General features: G+C 46.0%; 2 protein-coding genes across 3 annotated transcripts in view; one reads left to right on the top strand and one right to left on the bottom strand.

Moving 5' to 3' along the window:
* The window catches only part of LOC119393398 (uncharacterized), a 61,876-nt gene extending 48,695 nt beyond the window's left edge, over nucleotides 1-13,181 (bottom strand). The window contains exon 1 of the mRNA XM_037660390.2: nucleotides 12,759-13,181. Coding sequence (XP_037516318.1) covers nucleotides 12,759-12,864 — 106 coding nt within the window. The 5' untranslated portion in view covers nucleotides 12,865-13,181. The remainder of the gene's footprint in view (nucleotides 1-12,758) is intronic.
* Nucleotides 1-19,074, top strand: part of LOC119393397 (uncharacterized) — a 316,479-nt gene that overhangs the window by 119,949 nt on the left and 177,456 nt on the right. The window lies entirely within an intron of this gene.

Here is a 19,074-nt window from a genome sequence, read left to right as displayed (position 1 = left end):
GCTGGAAAAGTATGCAGCCATTGTGAAGTCCATTTTTATGGCACTGCACGTCAGGCACTCCCTTTGCATAAAGAAAACAAAAGAATGGTTGCATTTAGTGCCGTAACAACGTATCCTCATCAACTAAATGTCGCTTATTCAAGGCGCAATCACTATGGCATGACCATAGTCGAATGACGAAACTAGAACGGTGGCGATTGAATGGTCATACTGGCATCACGACCATAATCTAGCAGCTCAAGAAGAATATAGCGGGGTCATTGCGTTGAGGACCGTCACAACTAGGCGCAGTCATAAGCAATGCTAAGCGCGTGAAATGTCCCAAAAATGCCAATTGCTTCTCGCTTCATAACTTGAGAAACTCTTATACGCGAATTTAACGAGGACGAAGACCAAACAAAGCAGCAGTACGGGCGCCCGTCCTATCGCGTGCTCTTCGTCCTCGTTCAATTGGCGCCGAAAAGTTTCTTCAGTTATGAACCGTATGTTCCTAATCCGTATGTTCTGCTAATCGCTTTATAAGCAGAAGTTATATACACGAGACGTGTCAGACTACAGGAGTAAAAGACGGCAATATGCAAAAAAGGAATTCGGAATCAATCCCGAACTTGAATAGAAACTCTCCACCCAATGTCTACCAGCGTGTTCCGCCTCTGCAGGTCTAAATAAGGAGCACGGGATGCGGAGTGATCGAACCGGCCGTAGCGTATAATAAAGCAGGAAGCCCAGTTTCCAATGCAAATCCAGGAACGGGGGACTTGCCACTTCCTCTTCTATCACTACACTCCCGGTTCTAATTTTCTTTTGTGATTCTCCTTTACAAGAAGCTGGGCTGTGCGCGCGTTTTCCCTTGCGGCGATTTGGGGAAAACGAGGAAGCGCCTCTCCCCTCGCGAAGTGCCACTGCCACCTCGGACACCGCTGTACGGTGAATGTGGGGGAGTTATTGCGCGGGACGGAGCCAACAAGTGATCAATGCCTCCGAAGGGGAGTGAGTCAGCGACGGTGTCACCGCCCCACAATTCATCATCTTGCGTACGCTACCAACGCGTTTCTACGCTCTGCGCAGAAGCTTTATTTGCTGCCTAGTTTCTTCAACAGCCTGCTTTCAACTTACTGCTACAGCGCTCCTTTGTCTTTTTTTTTTGTTTTTAGGCTGCCCATCATGAAGAACGGATGGGCAGCCTTCTTTAGTTTTGCCACGAACGGTGCCGAAAGAAATCTACATTGCAAACGATTTTTAGAAACAGGCCAGCGTTGTTTCATTTTCAGCCGGCAATGAATGTTTAGCGTTAGCCTTTATGGTTCGCAAATGGAAAGGCCATAAGCGATTCCAGCACTCGATGGCGCTGATCGGAGACATCGGAGACATCGTGGGAGTGCAACAACAAGTCACGTGGAGTCAATACTGGCAACATTTGTGACGAAGCTTATTTTGCTGAGTGATACAGTTGTTGTTGCTGTTGCGGTTGTCGCTGTTTTTTTCATTGTTGTTCCCTCTGAAGCATAGTTCTTTTATTGTCTACTCTTTTTAATTGATACGTCCACGGTCGGGTCACGGTGCGATGCATATCAATCAATCAATCAATCAATCAATCAATCAATCAATCAATCAATCAATCGATCAATCAATCAATCAATCAATCAATCAATCAATCAATCAATCAATCAATCAATCAATCAATCAAGACACTTTAATTCGTCTATTTCCGAAACAGGTATAAGAGCGGCGAATAAAACCTATACGGTTCATATTTCAACTTTTAGTGTTCTGTTCTGTTCTAACTATTCCAGGAGACATATAGAAAAGCGAATCTCTGCTGCGGCTCAATTTACATTTAATCTCTCATTAATACTTCGCTATGTTGACGTTTTCTCGCGACGAGTTTCCATATCAGCTGACAAGACGATGTAATTATAAATCTAGTTTCATTGTTAACACTTATAAGTGAGCGAACAGCGAAAATGCATCGCAAAAGTCTTGGTTAACATCTTTTAGGACATTCCGCCTTCCGTTCCCAAATGCTTTTAAGAAAATAAGATTACGGCTTTTTTAGGAGTTGCACCCGATGTATGCTGGTAACAGCGCAGTGAAGAGCGCTTCAGAGCCCCGTGCTCTGGCAGGAGTACTGACTATACACCCACAAATAAAGGTGCCAATTAGAAGCAATGTAAATTAGAGTTTATGGAGAGACGATTTGCAGCGCGGCAAAGTAGTGCGTTTGCCCTTCAGCGAAAAGGGGAAAAAAAAGCTTAGTCCGCTTGACGCCTATAGCGAAAAGACAACGTAACCTGTAATACATAACATGCACGAATTATCGACAAGACCGCACGCTTCCAGGACGTAGTAAACCCTCGAATTTTCACCGCGCGATGTAGTCTGTTGGAGTTGCTTCTGTTGGTTTAACTAAGCGTTGCAGTCCTTATTTGCATGGAGAGGCTCAAATTACCTCATCAGGGCCTTAATCCAACGGGTCTTCCTTTTGTGTGTCCACGGCGCAGGGTACTTCATATCTGCTCTTCTGGCTAAGCGTATTCGTCCTGCCGTAATCACGGAGGACAAGCTTTTCCTACATACTCCTAATATAAGGATGGGGTGGGGAGGGGCTTTTGTAGAAGCTCAGCGTCTGTTTTAAAATTGCTTCGCACCGGCCCGCTGCACGCCTCATTGTGTCGGGATAAGAAAATCGGCATTTGAGCCGCTTAATCTCCTCACCGTATCGAATTGCAAGCCCTCCGCTCGGCGATCGTTCCCTTGTGTTATCTATCGCCTCTCTAACTGGCGCGAACCGTCCTGTTTTTTTTTTTATTGCGATAACAATTATATGGACACTCTCGACCATGGTGTTTGCCGTCGCCGTCCACGTCATGACCCGTATATATATATATGAACGCCACCAAGAAAAATAATTCAGTAATACTTTCCGACGCGCGGAATCGAACGGGCGACCTCTCGCTCTGCAGCGCGTGGCGTTAGACGGCTAGGCGATGAAGAGTCCCGTCTTTTAGCATGCTAACGGTGAGCTATTTATGTACGTCATGTACTTCAACGTGCTTTCTTGCTCACCAGCGAGATGGCGCGAAGTGCGCGAGGAGCGCGCTTTAAAGGTCATCGCCCCGCTCGTAGCGTTGCGCACGCGCCTCCGTGCACTTCGCCCTACAGAGCGTGGTCGCCTGCGTGCGCGCTTATCTCGTGCAGGGAGGAGGGGGTTTTATGTCTTGGGCTTTCACCGCGATGTCCGCGCTGAAGTTACAGAGCGTACGAAGATCACTTCGCTCGCTGCAGTGGCCGCGTTTGCGAAACGAGCACGCAGTTCAAACAGAAATAAGTGACAACTGTGACACTTGATAGCTCGCGCTCGCCCTGTGTGTTATTTTCGTGCGTCCTTTGCGCTTGAGCGACGCGCTGGAAATTTCGAGCTGCTTTCCGTTGTTCGCGTTGTATACATTTCAATTTGTTGCTATCGAATTCATTGCTTCGCCGTTGCGGTGAAACTGTGACTTTTTTTAAACTCTACAACGCTGTCAATGCGCACACGGAGAAAAATATCCTGGCTTATCACCGCCGCTTCATCCGGGGTAGACTAGCGGCTAAGGCGAGACCGCTGCTATGCTAGTGAACGTGGGTTCGATTCCCAGCCGCGGCGGTTTCATTTCAAGGTGGCCGAATGCAATAATGTCAGTGCAGTTGCATTTTGCTAATACAATCAGCATAATAGTGTGTGTGTGTGTGTGTGTGTGTGTGTGTGTGTGTGTGTGTGTGTGTGTGTGTGTGTGTGTGTGTGTGTGTGTGTGTGTGTGTGTGTGTGTGTGTGTGTGTGTGTGTGTGTGTGTGTGTGTGTGTGTGTGTGTGTGACAGAGAGAGAGATAGTAAGGGCATTGACTGCACAAAAATGTGACTACCTATGCAAGAGGGTCTGAGGTCGCCTCGATTAAGAATTTCCACGAAGCAAAACCCTTTTTTGAACTACTCAGGCAAACGACGAAACGACACATACAACACCCGTGGTTGTCTTTAGAGCACAACGATTAGCCATTCCTGTGTTTAAACCAGTTGAAGATGTTTCCACGTTGTCTTTTGCTTTATTAGTGGATATGGTTGGAATGAAGCTTATTCGACGCAGTTACTTCTTGTTAAACTGTAAAAAAAAAGAAAAAGAAAAGCTTACACGTGCTCGATAAACAACTTTTAGTTAGCGTGGTTTCATACTGTGTCGGACATTCTGAAGCTGTAAATGGAGTCATTGATTCGGCTAAAACTCGAACAAAAGGGCTTCCATTTCACTTGCAATTTACATGATTTCGACTGAATGTTCACAGCTGCAAATTTCTGTATGCAATTTAACAATCTGTTTTAGTGCGCAGCACTCGGTGCACAATTTCACAGCGGCTATATGGCTACATTCAGAACAAATTGCTCACATATTTACACAGATCCATCTGCAACCCTACGTTCCCAAATGGCGTGCAAATAGCGCGAAGGTAAAACACTGCATCTCCCACAATTAAACGTAGAATACGACGTATGGTCATACACAAAGCCGCGGTCTTACGCTTGTAAAATATTTCTTTCCGCCAAGCAACCGGCATCGTATACATTGAAGACCGACGCATACGCGGCCTATATACATCATCGCTTATCGTTTTTACGGCGTCACTTGCGGTGTAGCGCAGCAAACCGACACGCGTATACCGTTATCGAAGTGTATACACAAGCGCTCGTCATTGACAATTTCGAAAGCGGGCCGAACGACAGCGAACAGGCCAGCATCGTGGTGGACGCTATGGTTTTGCCCGGGGGGCACCAGCACGAAGACATTGATTTTTTCGTAGTCAGAATGAGCTGCTCTTCAACGATACATTTGAGAGAGGACCGTATGGTTTCTTTTTTCGTTTTTTCTTAGTTTCAGCTGCATTTCTGATGGAAACCTGCAAAAGGTACACGCAGGCGTGAGCGAAAAGAAAGAAGTGAAAGTGTGAAGGGAAGAGCAGGAAGTGAAAGCACCTAGGCCTATGTGGCGAGAGACGGGGCGCACAAACGCACGGACGTCTTGTTCACGCTGGTGGGTCGTTTTCAAATGGGCATCGCGGCTGTGAGGAAGGGGAGCGGTCCGGCCGCCGTCAAGCGCGATTCGCGTATCTCTCACCCCGCCGACGCGTCTCGGGGCTGCGAATTGCCGGCCATAAAACAGTTTCCTCTCATACTCGCGTCATATTTTTTTTTCGTTTATCATTTCTGTCTCGAGACTTCGCTCGAGTACGCTAAAACGTGTACCTCGCCTGGTACGCCGCTTGAAGGCGGCAAGATTAAGGAATTTTGAGAGGAGGAACCATTCCTAGCTGGTCCGTATAGATGCCAATGAATAAAAATATATGACGGGGTAGTTATTGCGAATGATTACGAGAAAAGAGAACTGAAATTCGATTGCATATTCGCAGATGCTGGAAACAATACGTGGTTCCCTGAAGTATGCATAGCAACTTCCCGCATCAGAAACCGTATCTCTTCGCAAGTATCTCGCTATACTATTTTGCGTAGTGTTGCGTAAGGCTAACGATAGGATTCGCGATTTAGCAGCATTTTCTATCAATAAACTAGAACACGCCTACGAATGCATCTGCTTTCAGCGTGGCCTTTTGCTGAACCTTAGTGCGTTGACTGGCTTTTGCCAGGTTTGCGTTGGAAAAGTACTTGTCTCTCCGAGGTGAAACGAGGACAGTGGCACAGTAAGTGTTCAATGTTTTCTTCGGTGTCGCAAACATCGCATGCCGCACTGTCAGTCATTGTGATTGGATGATCGGCCACTTTCCTTGCAGGTGCTACTACAGCACCGTCCACACCTCTCGAGGGCCTACAAGGCAGTGAAGGCCTCTTGCGCTTTTGAGGACGACGGGCTTGTGCGAACGCCTCTGACTTGTGGTGCAATCCCGCACGCTGCAGTGAATTCCCTGCCTCTTTTTCTTCTTTTCTTCCCTTCCCTTCTCTCTCTCATATCTTTCTATTCCCCTTCCCCAATCCTCCAGTGTAGGGTAGCCAACCGGAAGTTTTTCTGGTTAACCTTCCTGCCATCTCCTTTTCTGTTTCCTTCCCACCAGATTTGTGATTTTCACTATTGCTTTCAAGAGACTGCATGCAAGTATCTGTAATGTACAGGGGCCGGTTGCCAGGTGCAGATGAAATATATAAGAAGTGTGAATCTTGGTATATTACGCGCAAAAACCGCGATATGGTTGTAAAGCCCGCCATACTGAGGGACAACGGATTAATTTTGTGTAAATCCAAGTAAACCGCTATTTCGGCCTCATCGACATACCGCGCGTTGGGCGGAAATCGAACCTGTGTCTTCAACCTTAGCTACGCAGTGCCATAGCTGCTAAATATCACGCCAGCCCCAGCAGGTGAAACTGAAAAAAACTAATCGCATGAATGTGATTTATACTGGCAACAACTTGTAGCAATGTTCACTACCACGTACCAATAATGGGTATTTTGCCGCACTGAAGGCTGTCATTGCAATGTACACGTCGACGAACAAAAGCACACTTGTTTTTGCTACACGCCAACGCAATTTGAAGTGACGCTGTTTCCCACATTCCACTGCAGGCTCCTCCGCAGTACTCCTGCGAAAGGTGATCTGTAAGTGCTAATAAAGCCTTGTTGAAATCGTCAGAATCGGTATCTCTGTCGCGGCACTCTTTGAAAAGGTGATTTGTCAGCCTCAATAAAGCCTTGCTGAAATCATCGAAATCAGTAACGTCTGCCTATTTCTTTCTGTTTACGAAAAGCTGTGACCACCTTTAGCGCTTCTCTTCCTCACTAAATAAGCTATGTCCCATCGAGATATGGGATGGATCATTGACATAGATTAGACGCGGGTAGTATCAGCGCAGGTTCCAAGTCTCTTAAGTGACGGAGTGCAAAACGTTGTTAAGAATTAGGAACTCAGATTGAACATGTTATTTTCCCAGTAAAAAAAAAGGTATGTCTTCAAGGTGGATATTTCTTGCGTTTTCTTGAAGCCCATCTTACCAACACGTCTAAATGACGAGTGGTGGTCTCTATGACAGTTTGAACAAGTCGCTGCGTTGCAGGAAGAAGAGCATCAAGAAATTTGACGGACTAGACGAGCACGTAACTGTCGGTGAAAGCACTGCAGGAGTCAGCGGAGATCGATATCATTCTCGATATGTATCTAATGGAGGCTGGCGACGGCGAAAAATGTTAAGCACTTTTTTTTGTTTGCCTGCGACTGCACAGTTCTCACCACTTATGATGATGTTTGGCTTTATGTCATGAAATTCCTGTTGTGAAAAGAAAAAAAAACGTTTGGGCTAGCTAACGTCTGCAGTGCTGTTTATTGGTACCAGCCGTTGTTGTACGAAGAGCAAAGAAAGTGAAGAGAAAAAAAAACAGTGGGCGCTATGTTCAAACAGGAATAGTTTTGACGGTGTTGTTATGTTAGCGTGTTAAGCTGTCTCTTTGTTGGTGTACCTATTGTTCCGACTGTGCATTTGCTTTCAAATACCGATACCCTCTTTGTTAACATGCCACTCGCATGCTCTAGAGTGAAGTTCATAGACCCGTACAAAGCTAACTTACGTTTTGTTATGCAGGTCGGCTGCATTATGCTGCAAGGCTGAAAGCAACGCGTTGGTACATTAATTCTAGCAGAGATAAACTTACTAATCTTCCAGCGAGCAAACTGCAATGCGCTTCGCGTAGTGAAGTGAAAGAAAGAAGCAAGCAGCACTTTCATAGGGCGCAGGATATGAAACAATGAGTAACAACAGTTACAGGCAGGTACATAATTAGGCGCATTATGGCTTTATTATTCTTTTGAAGTAGTATTTGCTGCATAAACATTTTGCCCCGTACGCCTGGCAATACCAAATTTCATTTACGAGGCGTATAGTTTGGTTGTTGTAACTACATATTTGCACGTCAGGTACGATGTTTGTGAATGAAGATTATTGGGTGACTAGGTTTTGTCAGGTTAATTATAATTTCATTTAAGGCGTTCCGTACAAGTCACCGTGAAAAACTTCGTCGAATAACTCTTATACTTTCAAAATAAAACAGTGTCGAAAACACAAAAGGTTAAAAGGCAGCTATATAAGGGAATGAAGGAATAGGAGAGAGAGGAAGGGAGGGGACTAGCCTAGAATAACTGGTATGCTACCATACCACCGGGGACTTAACTGCAGTTATGGGGCAAACATGCACAGAGTTGAGGCCTATCGCCTTTTCGCGAACTATGACACCTGCTTTTCACGCTTGCTTGCAACTGTTTGCCATGGTCCGCTTTGGTTAATAGCTGACTTGAGGTAGCCAGTGTGGACCTGAGCGCACAGAGACAAAGAAGAGAAACTGCGGTGGCAGAAAGCGGCGCCAACTGTTCGTGCATTGCTGACGGAGGCCGAGTAAACGAAGGGACCTGCGGTTCACCGCTTCCCCCAACCACCGGAGTTCTCGTGGGAGCTCAATTAGCCGGGAGTTCAATTCCCCTCGGCGTCGGGCGGCTTATCGGCTCTCCGAGGTGCGAATCGTGTTGGCCGGAGCAATGGGCAACGCTTACGGCTGAGTCGCCGCTCCTTCTTCGAACGCGTTCGCGGTCGATATTGGGGCACCGAGGAAAAGATGCTAAAGTGGCCGATGCCCAAAGAGCTAGGCAGAAAGCTGAGTGCTATTCGACTAGTAAGCCGTAAACTCGCAGTTAGTTTCTTTACCATCTCATTTTTTTTCCGGACGCAACTTCTTCCTTCCGCGATTCGACGAAACGTGCGCAAGGCGGCTTCTTCCTAGCGCTTTGTTGTCGCAGAAAAAGCCAGCTTGCGGGCAAGAACCTAGCCTTACATTTTTGTTGGATCCGGTCCCGCTCATGATTAGATGTAGGGGGAATCGCCAGAGGCACTTTCGGACTAGCAGGCTCATTCTATCTACCGTCCTCTTGAGCGGCAGTGTATCTTCACTTGTGTCAGCTGTACCGGAGTTCCCGTCTAAGGTAACTGCGGAGGCTAAATATTGCTGAGACGGGCATCTTCGAAAGCGCCGAGCATGCTTGATTGGCGAAGCACCTGCGAGGACGGCCACGCTATGGCTCGCACGTACTTCACTATGCTCATTCCCGATTTTTTGATGACGTGATCTCTTAACCAGCGACTGAGAGCGTGCTGCATTTTTGTGCCTTATAAAGAGTTGTAGGGAGTGAGCTAGCGTGCCTCGGCAGGTGATGAAGACGAGAAGCCTTATTATTCATGGGGAGGTTTGCTCAGCAGCTCTCATGTATGCTCAGAACGAGGTCTTAGATACATCTGTTTTATTTAACGGTTGGTTGTTTACAATTCTGCGTAGGCGATTCCGCACGTCGTGGGATCAGTTCAAGATTGATTTGCGATTCGCAATTTGTGGATGCAAGAAATTGTAGATTTACGCTGAAATAGTGACCATACTGTATAAGAGGTTTGATGTTACAATTTAGATGGGCTGCGCATATACAAAGAAAAAAGCAACAGAAGTTATCCCCCCCCCCCCCCCTCAAAGAAGAACACTTTATTGCGCAAGAATATTGCCAAGATTTGCTTTCCCGAACTTTTGAATGCTCAATTCTGGACTGCGTTGGCGTTTTAAAAGTAGAGATTGCCAACATTTACATCTTTCCTATTGCATCTTAATCATTCGTTTCTACATCACATGGATGTCGACAAAGCCCATAATTTTCTGCCGTTTAATTTTTCATTATTCTGCATACCGGTACTGCACAAGAAATGTTGCAAATGTATTTATCATTGAACAGAAAGTGAACGCAGACTGTATTGGCACACGTTATACAAATGGTGTAGCCTTACTGAGAAATAATTTACATGGCGAACCTCATTGCCTAGAGTGTAAATATTTGAAACCTAATCAGACTGATGGCTCGAAAAATTCTGTTTTAACAGATCCTCAAAAATGATGTCGAATATTGCTAGACAAAAATAGAGTTCAGTGTTCTGCACGAACTCTGTCTAACGCTGTACAAACAGCTTTAACATGCACTCCGGAAATAAGAAATAATGTCGAAGACTTCACAACGTTGTCTGAAATTTAAGTTATCTTATTTATTGAGGTAAGTCTCTTTTGCTACAATTTAGTATTAAGTTAATCTCAAATCGGTAATTGTTTTCATCACGGACTCATATTTAAAGAAATCTTAGATTTTTAGGAAGTATGTTAGATGGCATTTGCTTCATATGTGTAGGTGACAACTAAGTGCCCGATTAAATAAGTGGGAAATTAAACTTAATCATTCGCTTTATGACGTGCTAATATGGAACTTACAGAACATTGGCAGTGTACCCGAGGTACAATTTAGTTGTGCCAAAGAGCAGGACAGACGCGACCAGGCTACGAAGGTGGAAACCCTCGTTAAGTCAATTTATCAGTTTATTATTAGAAGAGCTCGCCCATTTAAACGGGAAATGTAGGCGATCTAAGAAGCTAACGAAACTATGAGCCACTGACATTTCCTCTGAAACTTGCATGTTTCAAATTATTAATTTCACTTCGCATACCAATGAGGGCTAGGAAATCGAAAACATGTGGTGGGTGCATGCGTTCAACAATAACAAAGGATACTACAAATACACATAATGCTAGAGATATATGCGTTGGATAGAAGTGCTGAAAAATAAGAAGAATACTGTCATGTTATGTAATGCTAGCCACATATGCGCTGGACATAAAAGATTTAAAAAACAGAATGTTTAATTACGACTCCAGAGAACAAGAATCACAGCCATTTCACATAAAATAAATAAAGTTGTATGAAAATGTGCACAGTGTTCGCTTGACACGATATCAGCTATTCAAGGTTGCTAAGTGACCAAACTCGAGTGTCTGTTACTGATAACTACAGATTATAATAAAGAATATCTACTTTTTCACTCCTCCATGTTATCGTACGTACCTTCGCAAATTACGAACTGTGTTAAGTAAATTCTCCAAAAAATATTTTTGATTGAGTTACGACATTTGTAGTACAAAATCCACCTGTTGATTTTGTTTTCTTTATTACTTTATTCATGGCTAATAATAGTTTCAGCACTGACCTCCAAAACTGGGTGGGAGGGGGAGGGGGTGGGGTGGCTATTGACTCTCATTCGGGTGTGCCTTCAATATTAGGATCCTCTCGCTGCTGGGCTGATTGATACATATTATGGGAGGGGTTACTACTCCAAAAATATTAATGAGAACTAACCAATGAGAATGTTGTGTCTAGCAAAGAAAAAACGAGCCCTTAAATGTCACCTTCTTTCCTTACTCCAAAAGTAGGAGGACAACTTGCAACTGCATCTTAACGTTTCTATATTCAGTTTTCATTTGTATGGTACAATGTAAACACCCTCTTTCTTATTCATATGCGCGAATAAACCACACTGATGGGACATTCCTTATTAAAATTATGCATCTAATAAAATAAACGTAATTGGACGTTGTTATTTCAAACTAAGTAATCGTTATTCTGGTTGTAGTAAACTAAGTTGTCGTTATTGTAGTATCTTACTGTAGTTGTAATACCAGCAATAAGAACGCCTTTAACCAAGACAGTCCTCTAAGCCTGTGAAGGGATAGGCACAAGTACCGCACTTCTTTAACGCGTCACAAAGCTTGCCTGAGAACCCGGACCTAGGGGCCGTATTCAATTTAAATTCGTTTAACTATTTAAACAATTAACTATTTTTCAGGCCACTCTCACTTCAATGTGTTTGTCGAACTATGGGGAGTCTTGAGATCGATTGATAGTTTGTCTTCGGAACTCCTTAAAGAGAGACGAAAAGATAAAACACAGAAGAAAGATAAGGCAAGAAAACTACTCACAAAGAAAAAAATGATTCAACAGGTAGCATCGGCTTCTTCCTACAAATTATTTAGATCCGTGCAAGCGCCTTGTCTTCTGTTTTTATGTCTGTCGTCGATGTTATTTTTGTTCTCTAAAAAGTTTTGAAGATTGGTCGTGTATAACGTGCCCGCATGCATATGCTGCTTTAAGTAATAATTCTTATCGGATAACTTCATAGGGAGGTCACTTTGACTTGTGTAAAGGCGAAAACACATTGAATTCTGTTGGCTTCGCTTATCTATAATAAATTGTAGGAATCACCTATGCTGCACTAACGAGGCCTCCTCTAGAGATCTCCGATAACCCTTATCCTGTTCTAAACAAACACACTAAATTTCTTTAAAACTATACATATAATGAGACCACGTAGTCTTTTGCCACCTATATAGTTATATTATTCCTATATATGAAGTGTTCGGGAGTATTAGCAAACTCTTTTTCGCTTTCGCGACGTTTAAGAGCACTTATTTCGTCACGTCGGTCACTGAAGTGCCCTAGTTTACAATGAGTTCCCTGAGGCGCTTTTGCCAGTGAAATGAATGTCCCCATTCATTCATATGGTGATCCCAAGTGCTTGCGCGTGGCTAAAGGCGCGCGCCTGGGGTGATTTAGGGAGTGCAACATGCGCTGTTTTTTTCTTGTCGCGAAGGCGTAGTGGGGCTTATGATACCGTGAAGACGCGAATCCTATTCACGATCTGAGGAGGATGGACAACCCAGAAATAAATCTACGCCCGTAAAATGTTATGACATGCTTGCCGTGGCACATCATGGATTATGAGGAGGGCAACCGCGCTGGACACTGTCCAGCGAGCTCACATTAGGAAGCCCCGCGTTACGCGCTCGCCCTGCACTTCACCTCTCGTGCTTCCATGACTCACCTTTGACGAGGGCGGTTATCCACAGCAACCGGCAGCAGAGAAATCTCCCCAACGCGCTCGGCACGCGCCGACGGGCAGTCCCGACGCTGCAGTCCGATCCAGTCATCACGCGCACAAACAGCACTCTATGGTTCTATTGTTTCGCTTTTTTTTCTGATGCCCACGGAAGCCGCTCCGTGCGTGCCCCACGCGTGGACAGCGCCGGCGGGTGTGTCGGAGAGCGCGCGCGCGCGCCCGAAGCCGCACAGCAGCCGCTTCGTTTTTCACCCCTCTTCCCGGCGGCGTTCCTTTTCTCCCGAACGGCGCAAGCAGTCCGGCGGCGAGGGAGCGAACGAGAAAAACAGGGACGGCCGGGCGGGTGTGCTGCTCTCCGCTCCCGGTTCCGACGCGTGTGGCGCGCTCGGGACGCCCAAGTCGCGGCGGTTTCCAAAGAGCCCGGCCCCGACTCCGGGGATCAGGCGCATCGGCGTCGGCGCCAGTGGCGCCGGCGTGCGGTGGCGGCGGTTCGGTTTCGACGCGGCGGCAACAAGCCGGCCGAAAACGGGACGCTCGTCTCACTCGTTTGCTATCACAGTTTTTTTTGTTAATTTGTTTCGCGCTCCCGTTAACTTCGCCATAAGTACATTACTATACTGTACGAAAGAATGGTAATTGATCAAGCGTTCGTTATCTTTCCTAGAGATAACCTGGTGACACCAGATGGCAAAGAAGGAAGAAAACAGGAAGAGATAAGGCAGGGAGATTAACCAGAAAAACTTCCCGTTGGCGACCCTGCAATGGGGGATTGGGGAAGGGGAGTAGAAAGATGAGAGAGAGAGAGAGGAGGGATAGAAAAAAAGAGGTAGTGAATTCACTGTGCGGGACTGCACCACTAGTCCTAGATAAGTCAGGGAAGGTGTAGGAGACGTTATTTGCAGTCGTTTAACGGTGGTGTAGTAAACCTAAGAGTGTTAGCGAGCGCCACTCCTAGCCATGATGGCGAGTGTGGAACACTTTTTTGCCAGCTGCCGTCACGTGATCTTTTTTTATGAACAAGCAGCTGACCATTAAATCCTCGAATACTACCTGAACCCGGAACGAGAACCTCGCTATGAATGAACGAGAGCAGGCCAGTGGAACAAGGGCTCATTTTCATCATTAAACATAACCTAATGAAACTAACAGACAATGAAGCCAAAGAATGTATAGGGTATGTTATTTGTAGTCTCTTAATTGTGTAGAGATGTACTGATGTGACAACGATTATCTCCAAATCTTCGAAACCTCCTTTCTTGCATTTGTATTCTTTTTTTCATTTGTTTGTCTTTCTTCCCGTCCGTGTGCGACCATGCAAGTCTCCCGCAAGTGCGACCATGCAAGTTTCCCGCAAGTCCAGCAAGATAACAGTACAAAACTTAACAAGCGTTAGCAAATCGACGTGGCTACTTGGAGCTTATGGCGTTTTCTTCGTAACATGATGTCGCGGACACAACTCAGGGTCGCAAATTCTCTATACCGGGGAAGGCGCAATACAAAAGGTTCCTCGTGTGTATGGATTAGGACGCGCTTTAAGGAATTTCTAAGGTTAAAATTATCAGGAGGCTTTTTCAAATTTGTCTCCAGTAACTAACCTACGGTGTTGTTTCGAAATGATAAACATTACCCACCAAGTAATCAATCGAGTGCCTAGGGCTTTGTAAGGATTGGTATACAATCGTTATGTGCTCGGGCTATTTCAAATGTTGTCATCGATAACAACTCTACCAAGTCGTCGGCCTATTTGTTCTCATTTAGGCGGATGAAATATTGTTGCATACGAATTCGCTATCTTCCAAAAGTTGCATAAACGCAGTAAGTGTTAGATTTGCCCAGTTAGGCGTAACGCTTACGACACGCAGCACAGAACGCCCGATTGCATTTCTCCATAACCATCATTCATTAACCATCGGACGATTTCGATCCGCCTTCGAGGCTGGGTCTCAGTGGAGCGAGAAGGCTATCCACGATTCATTTCAATGCTAATATTAATGGTAAACGTGACATGCATCCCATATTCACCAAAACTCTCTTAACTAGACGTAATCGTTATGTATCGTGCCTGCACGTTTCAATCGTCTTGGGCCTGCTCTTTATAAACTCTGAATGCCGATTTGAATGATGCGAAGCGCCGTGAGTTCATTTGTCACTACCTTTGGAATGAGTGTTTTCTTGTTTTCTTTAATCGCATTCATCCAAACGAACCGGGAAAAACTTTTGTCGCGTATTGTTAATCTTGCCACTGCCGTCCAGCCTCTAGCCGATATTCACGAGACAAAAACACACCAGGCATGCTTTGCAAAATGCAGTATACTTATCCCTTTCAGTCACGAATTATGATGCACTGTCTGCAAATGCATCAAATTTCCATGGCATGATTTCAAGGCACTCAGTATTACATTCCAAGCAATAAAATGAAGGAATGTGTTGTTTTGTGTGAGCTACAGCAATTACTGCTAATTACCGTCTAATTAAATATCTAATTATTCTGCAATCAGTCATCTTCAATCCTTGCATAAAAGGAATCAACTGTTAGGCCCAAAATGCATGGACAGTTTGTTTTTTGGCTCTATGCTTTTCGAGCAAAGAAAAAAAAATACTCTTGACGTTGGTCCTGGAACGTCGCACGTCGAACGATCGTCGAACATGGTAGTGTCTCTAGCAAGTGATCATCTGCAGCAATATACAGCATAATCAAGGTAAATAAGCACTAGTTGTCCACTCAGGAATCCTGCACGAATGTGCACCCTAAGTTTCAGGTCATTTGAAGAAACACACGGTGCGTGATGCGACTTCGAAGTTGATGTGTACAATTGTACACACCGTGACTGAAAGGGTTATGCAGCGATCGCATACCTATGTTCTATTGATATAAAACCAATAAGCCTGCGCTCGCAAACTTCCTCATCGGCCAACCAACAAAATTTAGTGTCACCATATCAGGCGCAATAAAGCGTTGATAAGTGCGTTATCGTTAGTAATATGCTTATTTTTAAAGGGTACGTTGCAAACAGCAGGATATATTTCTGATAATGGTTGCTTTAGTGATATGAAAAAGAATCATTGTGTTGGCTAATCAACAGGTTACATGTTCTGGTTCGATTAATGCAGACATTTAACATTTTCTCTTGCTTTTGTCTCTTTGAGGTGGGGCGACATTGTGATGAGAAACTCCATGCGATATCTACGTTGCGAAATGGAAATAATTTAGGGGTTAAATTTGAACGCTTCATAAGTTGAAAGGGGTTTCCGTACTTAATATTTTTATATGTTTCTTGTGTTTCTTTTATTGCATTGAGAAATACTTGTTTAATGGAAGTCCAGCGTTTGTAATAGTGCGTTCACTGTGAAACAACGTACACAGAATGCCAGTTTTCGTGCTCTGTGTCAGAGTGATGAGAGAACATGCTACGTCTCTCCCATTCTTCTTTAACGCGAGTAAGAACAATCTGTGTACTACTTTTGTACACTGCGGGCTTATTTTTTTACCAATGCTATAGCCTCTCAAACTGCAAGGAATATCGTACAATCTATATTCCGAGTGATTCTTGCGCGTTTCGATGCTAACTTCACTCGATAACGGCAGCTATCATCACATTCATATATTTCACTTCATCATATTGCTACGTACCAGTGGCATCGTGGTCCACAAGACGAAGAAAAGGACGACAATAAGATAGACTGGCCCGAGCTGTTCCTATCAGCAGCGCTGCTCGGTGAACCACTTGCAAATACATCTGTTGCTAGTCCTTCAAGTCTCTGTTTATATTCCCCGTAACATATTTGGTGGAGCGGTGCGATCCCCGTCCTCGCCACGGAACTCCGCAGCGGGCGTTCGCTCTCGGCTTTCAACATGGCCTCTCAAGACTCGAATGCACCCACTCCGGTCGTCACGCCTCCTGTCCTGCCTTCCAACCAAGCGGCCGCAACAACTTTCGTGACGCTTCCCGTCTTGAAAGACCCTGGCGTGTTCTCGGGCCTCGAGGGTTCCGACGTCGACCAATGGCTGCGCATTTACGAACGTGTCAGCGCCAGTTACAGGTGGGACCCCACACTCATGCTCGCGAATGTCATCTTTTACTTGGACGGAACCCCTCGTGTCTGGTTTGACACACACGAGCATGACATTACAAGCTGGGACAGCTTCAAGGAAAAGATCCGTGAGCTTTTTGGAAACCCTTTTGGTCGTCGACAAGCCGCAAAGAATGAATTATCTACTCGCGCGCAAACTTCCACCGAGTCCTACATCAGTTATATTCAAAGTGTCCTAGCACTCTGCCGCAGAGCCGACGAAAACATGTCCGAGCCAGAAAAAGTTGCGCACATCCTGAAGGGTATAGCCGACGACGCGTTTAACTTGCTGGTATTTAGCAACGTTACGTCTGTTGATGCGATCATTCAAGAATATCGCCGCCTGGAACAGGCTAAAAGCAGACGCATCTCACATCAGTTCCAGCGCCTTCCGAATACCGCAGCGACGTCATCTTGCCTGGACTCATATCGTCCTCCAGACACTTGCGATAACTTTACACGACTCGTCCAACGTGAACTTGAAGCAGCCGCTCCTGCTACAGTGCCACCACCGCACCCTGACCACTCTCCTTCAATCCCCTTGCCCCTAATTCAAGCAGTCGTGCGACAGGAAATTGCCAGCATGGGTATTTGCTCCATTTCGACGCCTCCCCGTACCGACTTCCAGCAACAATTCACGACTCCACGTCCATTCCCCTCTGGCTCCTCTCCATCAACATTCCGCAATCCGTCCGCATGGCGAACAAATTATGACAAGCCCATTTGCTTCTCTTGTCACCGTATTGGGCATGTTTCTCGCCATTGCAGAAGTCGCTGGGGTCCTACTACACAAACTTTCCAGCGTTCTTCCAATGGCCGTCCCGTTTATCATCATGCGACCAGCCCAGACCACTTTGCCCCTCAGGAACCTGTGAGTGATCCCCGCTACTCCCGCTCACCATCGTCCCAACGTCGCCAGTCTCGTTCTCCCCAGCCCCGCCGACCACTTTCGCCCGCCTTCCCACGACGCTCCTCGACGGAAAACTAAATGTTGCAGCCCCTGGAGGTGGCGCTGCATCAATGGGACTGACCGAAAATCCTCTATTGACCATACAGACGAAACAGAACCTTATCGATGTACAAGTGGATGGTGTGCATGTGACTGCTCTTGTCGACACTGGGGCTCAACTTTCCGTCATGACCACTGATTTTCGCCGAAAGCTCAAGAAAGTCCTCACACCTGCGACGACTAAGTTCATCCGTGTTGCCGACGGGGGAACAGCATCTGTCGTTGGAATGTGCTCCGCTTATGTAAGCATCGCTGATCGCCACACAGTTGTTCTCTTCGCCGTCCTTGAAAAATGCCCACATGACGTATTCCTAGGCCTCGACTTCCTGTCCGCACATTCTGCCCTCATTGACTGTTCGGCCAGTGCACTCCGTCTTCCCTTGCCCATAACAGACCCTGCTGCACCACGGCCGAGTCGCCTCTGCACTACCCGATATGTTCGCCTTCCAGCCCAAACACTGACCTACGTCGAGTTCGTATCAAGACCACCAGTTCCCGACGGCGACTATGTGCTGACACCTATCACCGATGTCCTCATCAGCCGCGGCATTACATTACCGCACAGCGTTCTGTCTGTCGCAGGGGACTCCACGTGCCTTCCAGTTGTCAATTTTAGCTTGACACCTCAAGTGCTGCCGCAAGGCATCTCTTTGGCATTACTTTCGACCTGAGAAGACAGCGCGGCGGCTGCTCTCACGGTGACGGCTCCGTCCGATCCCCATGCCCAGCAACAATCTAATCCTTGTCCCGACAGCGCTATACGGTCGATGATTGCTTGCACCTTAACGCCGCAGCAGACTGACGAGCTCCACCAGCTTCTGCTGTCCTACGTCGACGTTTTCGATCTCAGCGGCCGTCCATTGGGAAAAGCTACTGGTGTAACCCACCGCACCAACATAGCTGATCAGCCTCCTATTCATAGGCGCCCATATCGCGTGTCGGCGACTGAGCGTCAAATTATCCAAGCTGAAGTCGACAAAATGCTCGGCAAGAACATCATTGAGCCGTCCTGCAGTCCTTGGGCATCCCCTGTCGTGCTAGTGCGCAAAAAGGACGGCACATGGCGTTTCTGTGTCGATTATCGCCACCTAAACAGAATTACAAAAAAAAGACGTCTACCCTCTGCCACGAATAGATGATTCCCTTGACTGCCTCTATGGTGCCCGCTATTTTTCTTCCATCGACCTCCGTTCCGGGTACTGGCAGATTGAGGTGGACGAT

Source organism: Rhipicephalus sanguineus, chromosome 5 (assembly GCF_013339695.2).
Source record: "Rhipicephalus sanguineus isolate Rsan-2018 chromosome 5, BIME_Rsan_1.4, whole genome shotgun sequence".
In the NCBI taxonomy this organism is placed as follows: domain Eukaryota; kingdom Metazoa; phylum Arthropoda; class Arachnida; order Ixodida; family Ixodidae; genus Rhipicephalus; species Rhipicephalus sanguineus.
Note: the sequence above shows the minus strand (reverse complement) of the source record. Positions and strands in the feature narration are given on the sequence as shown.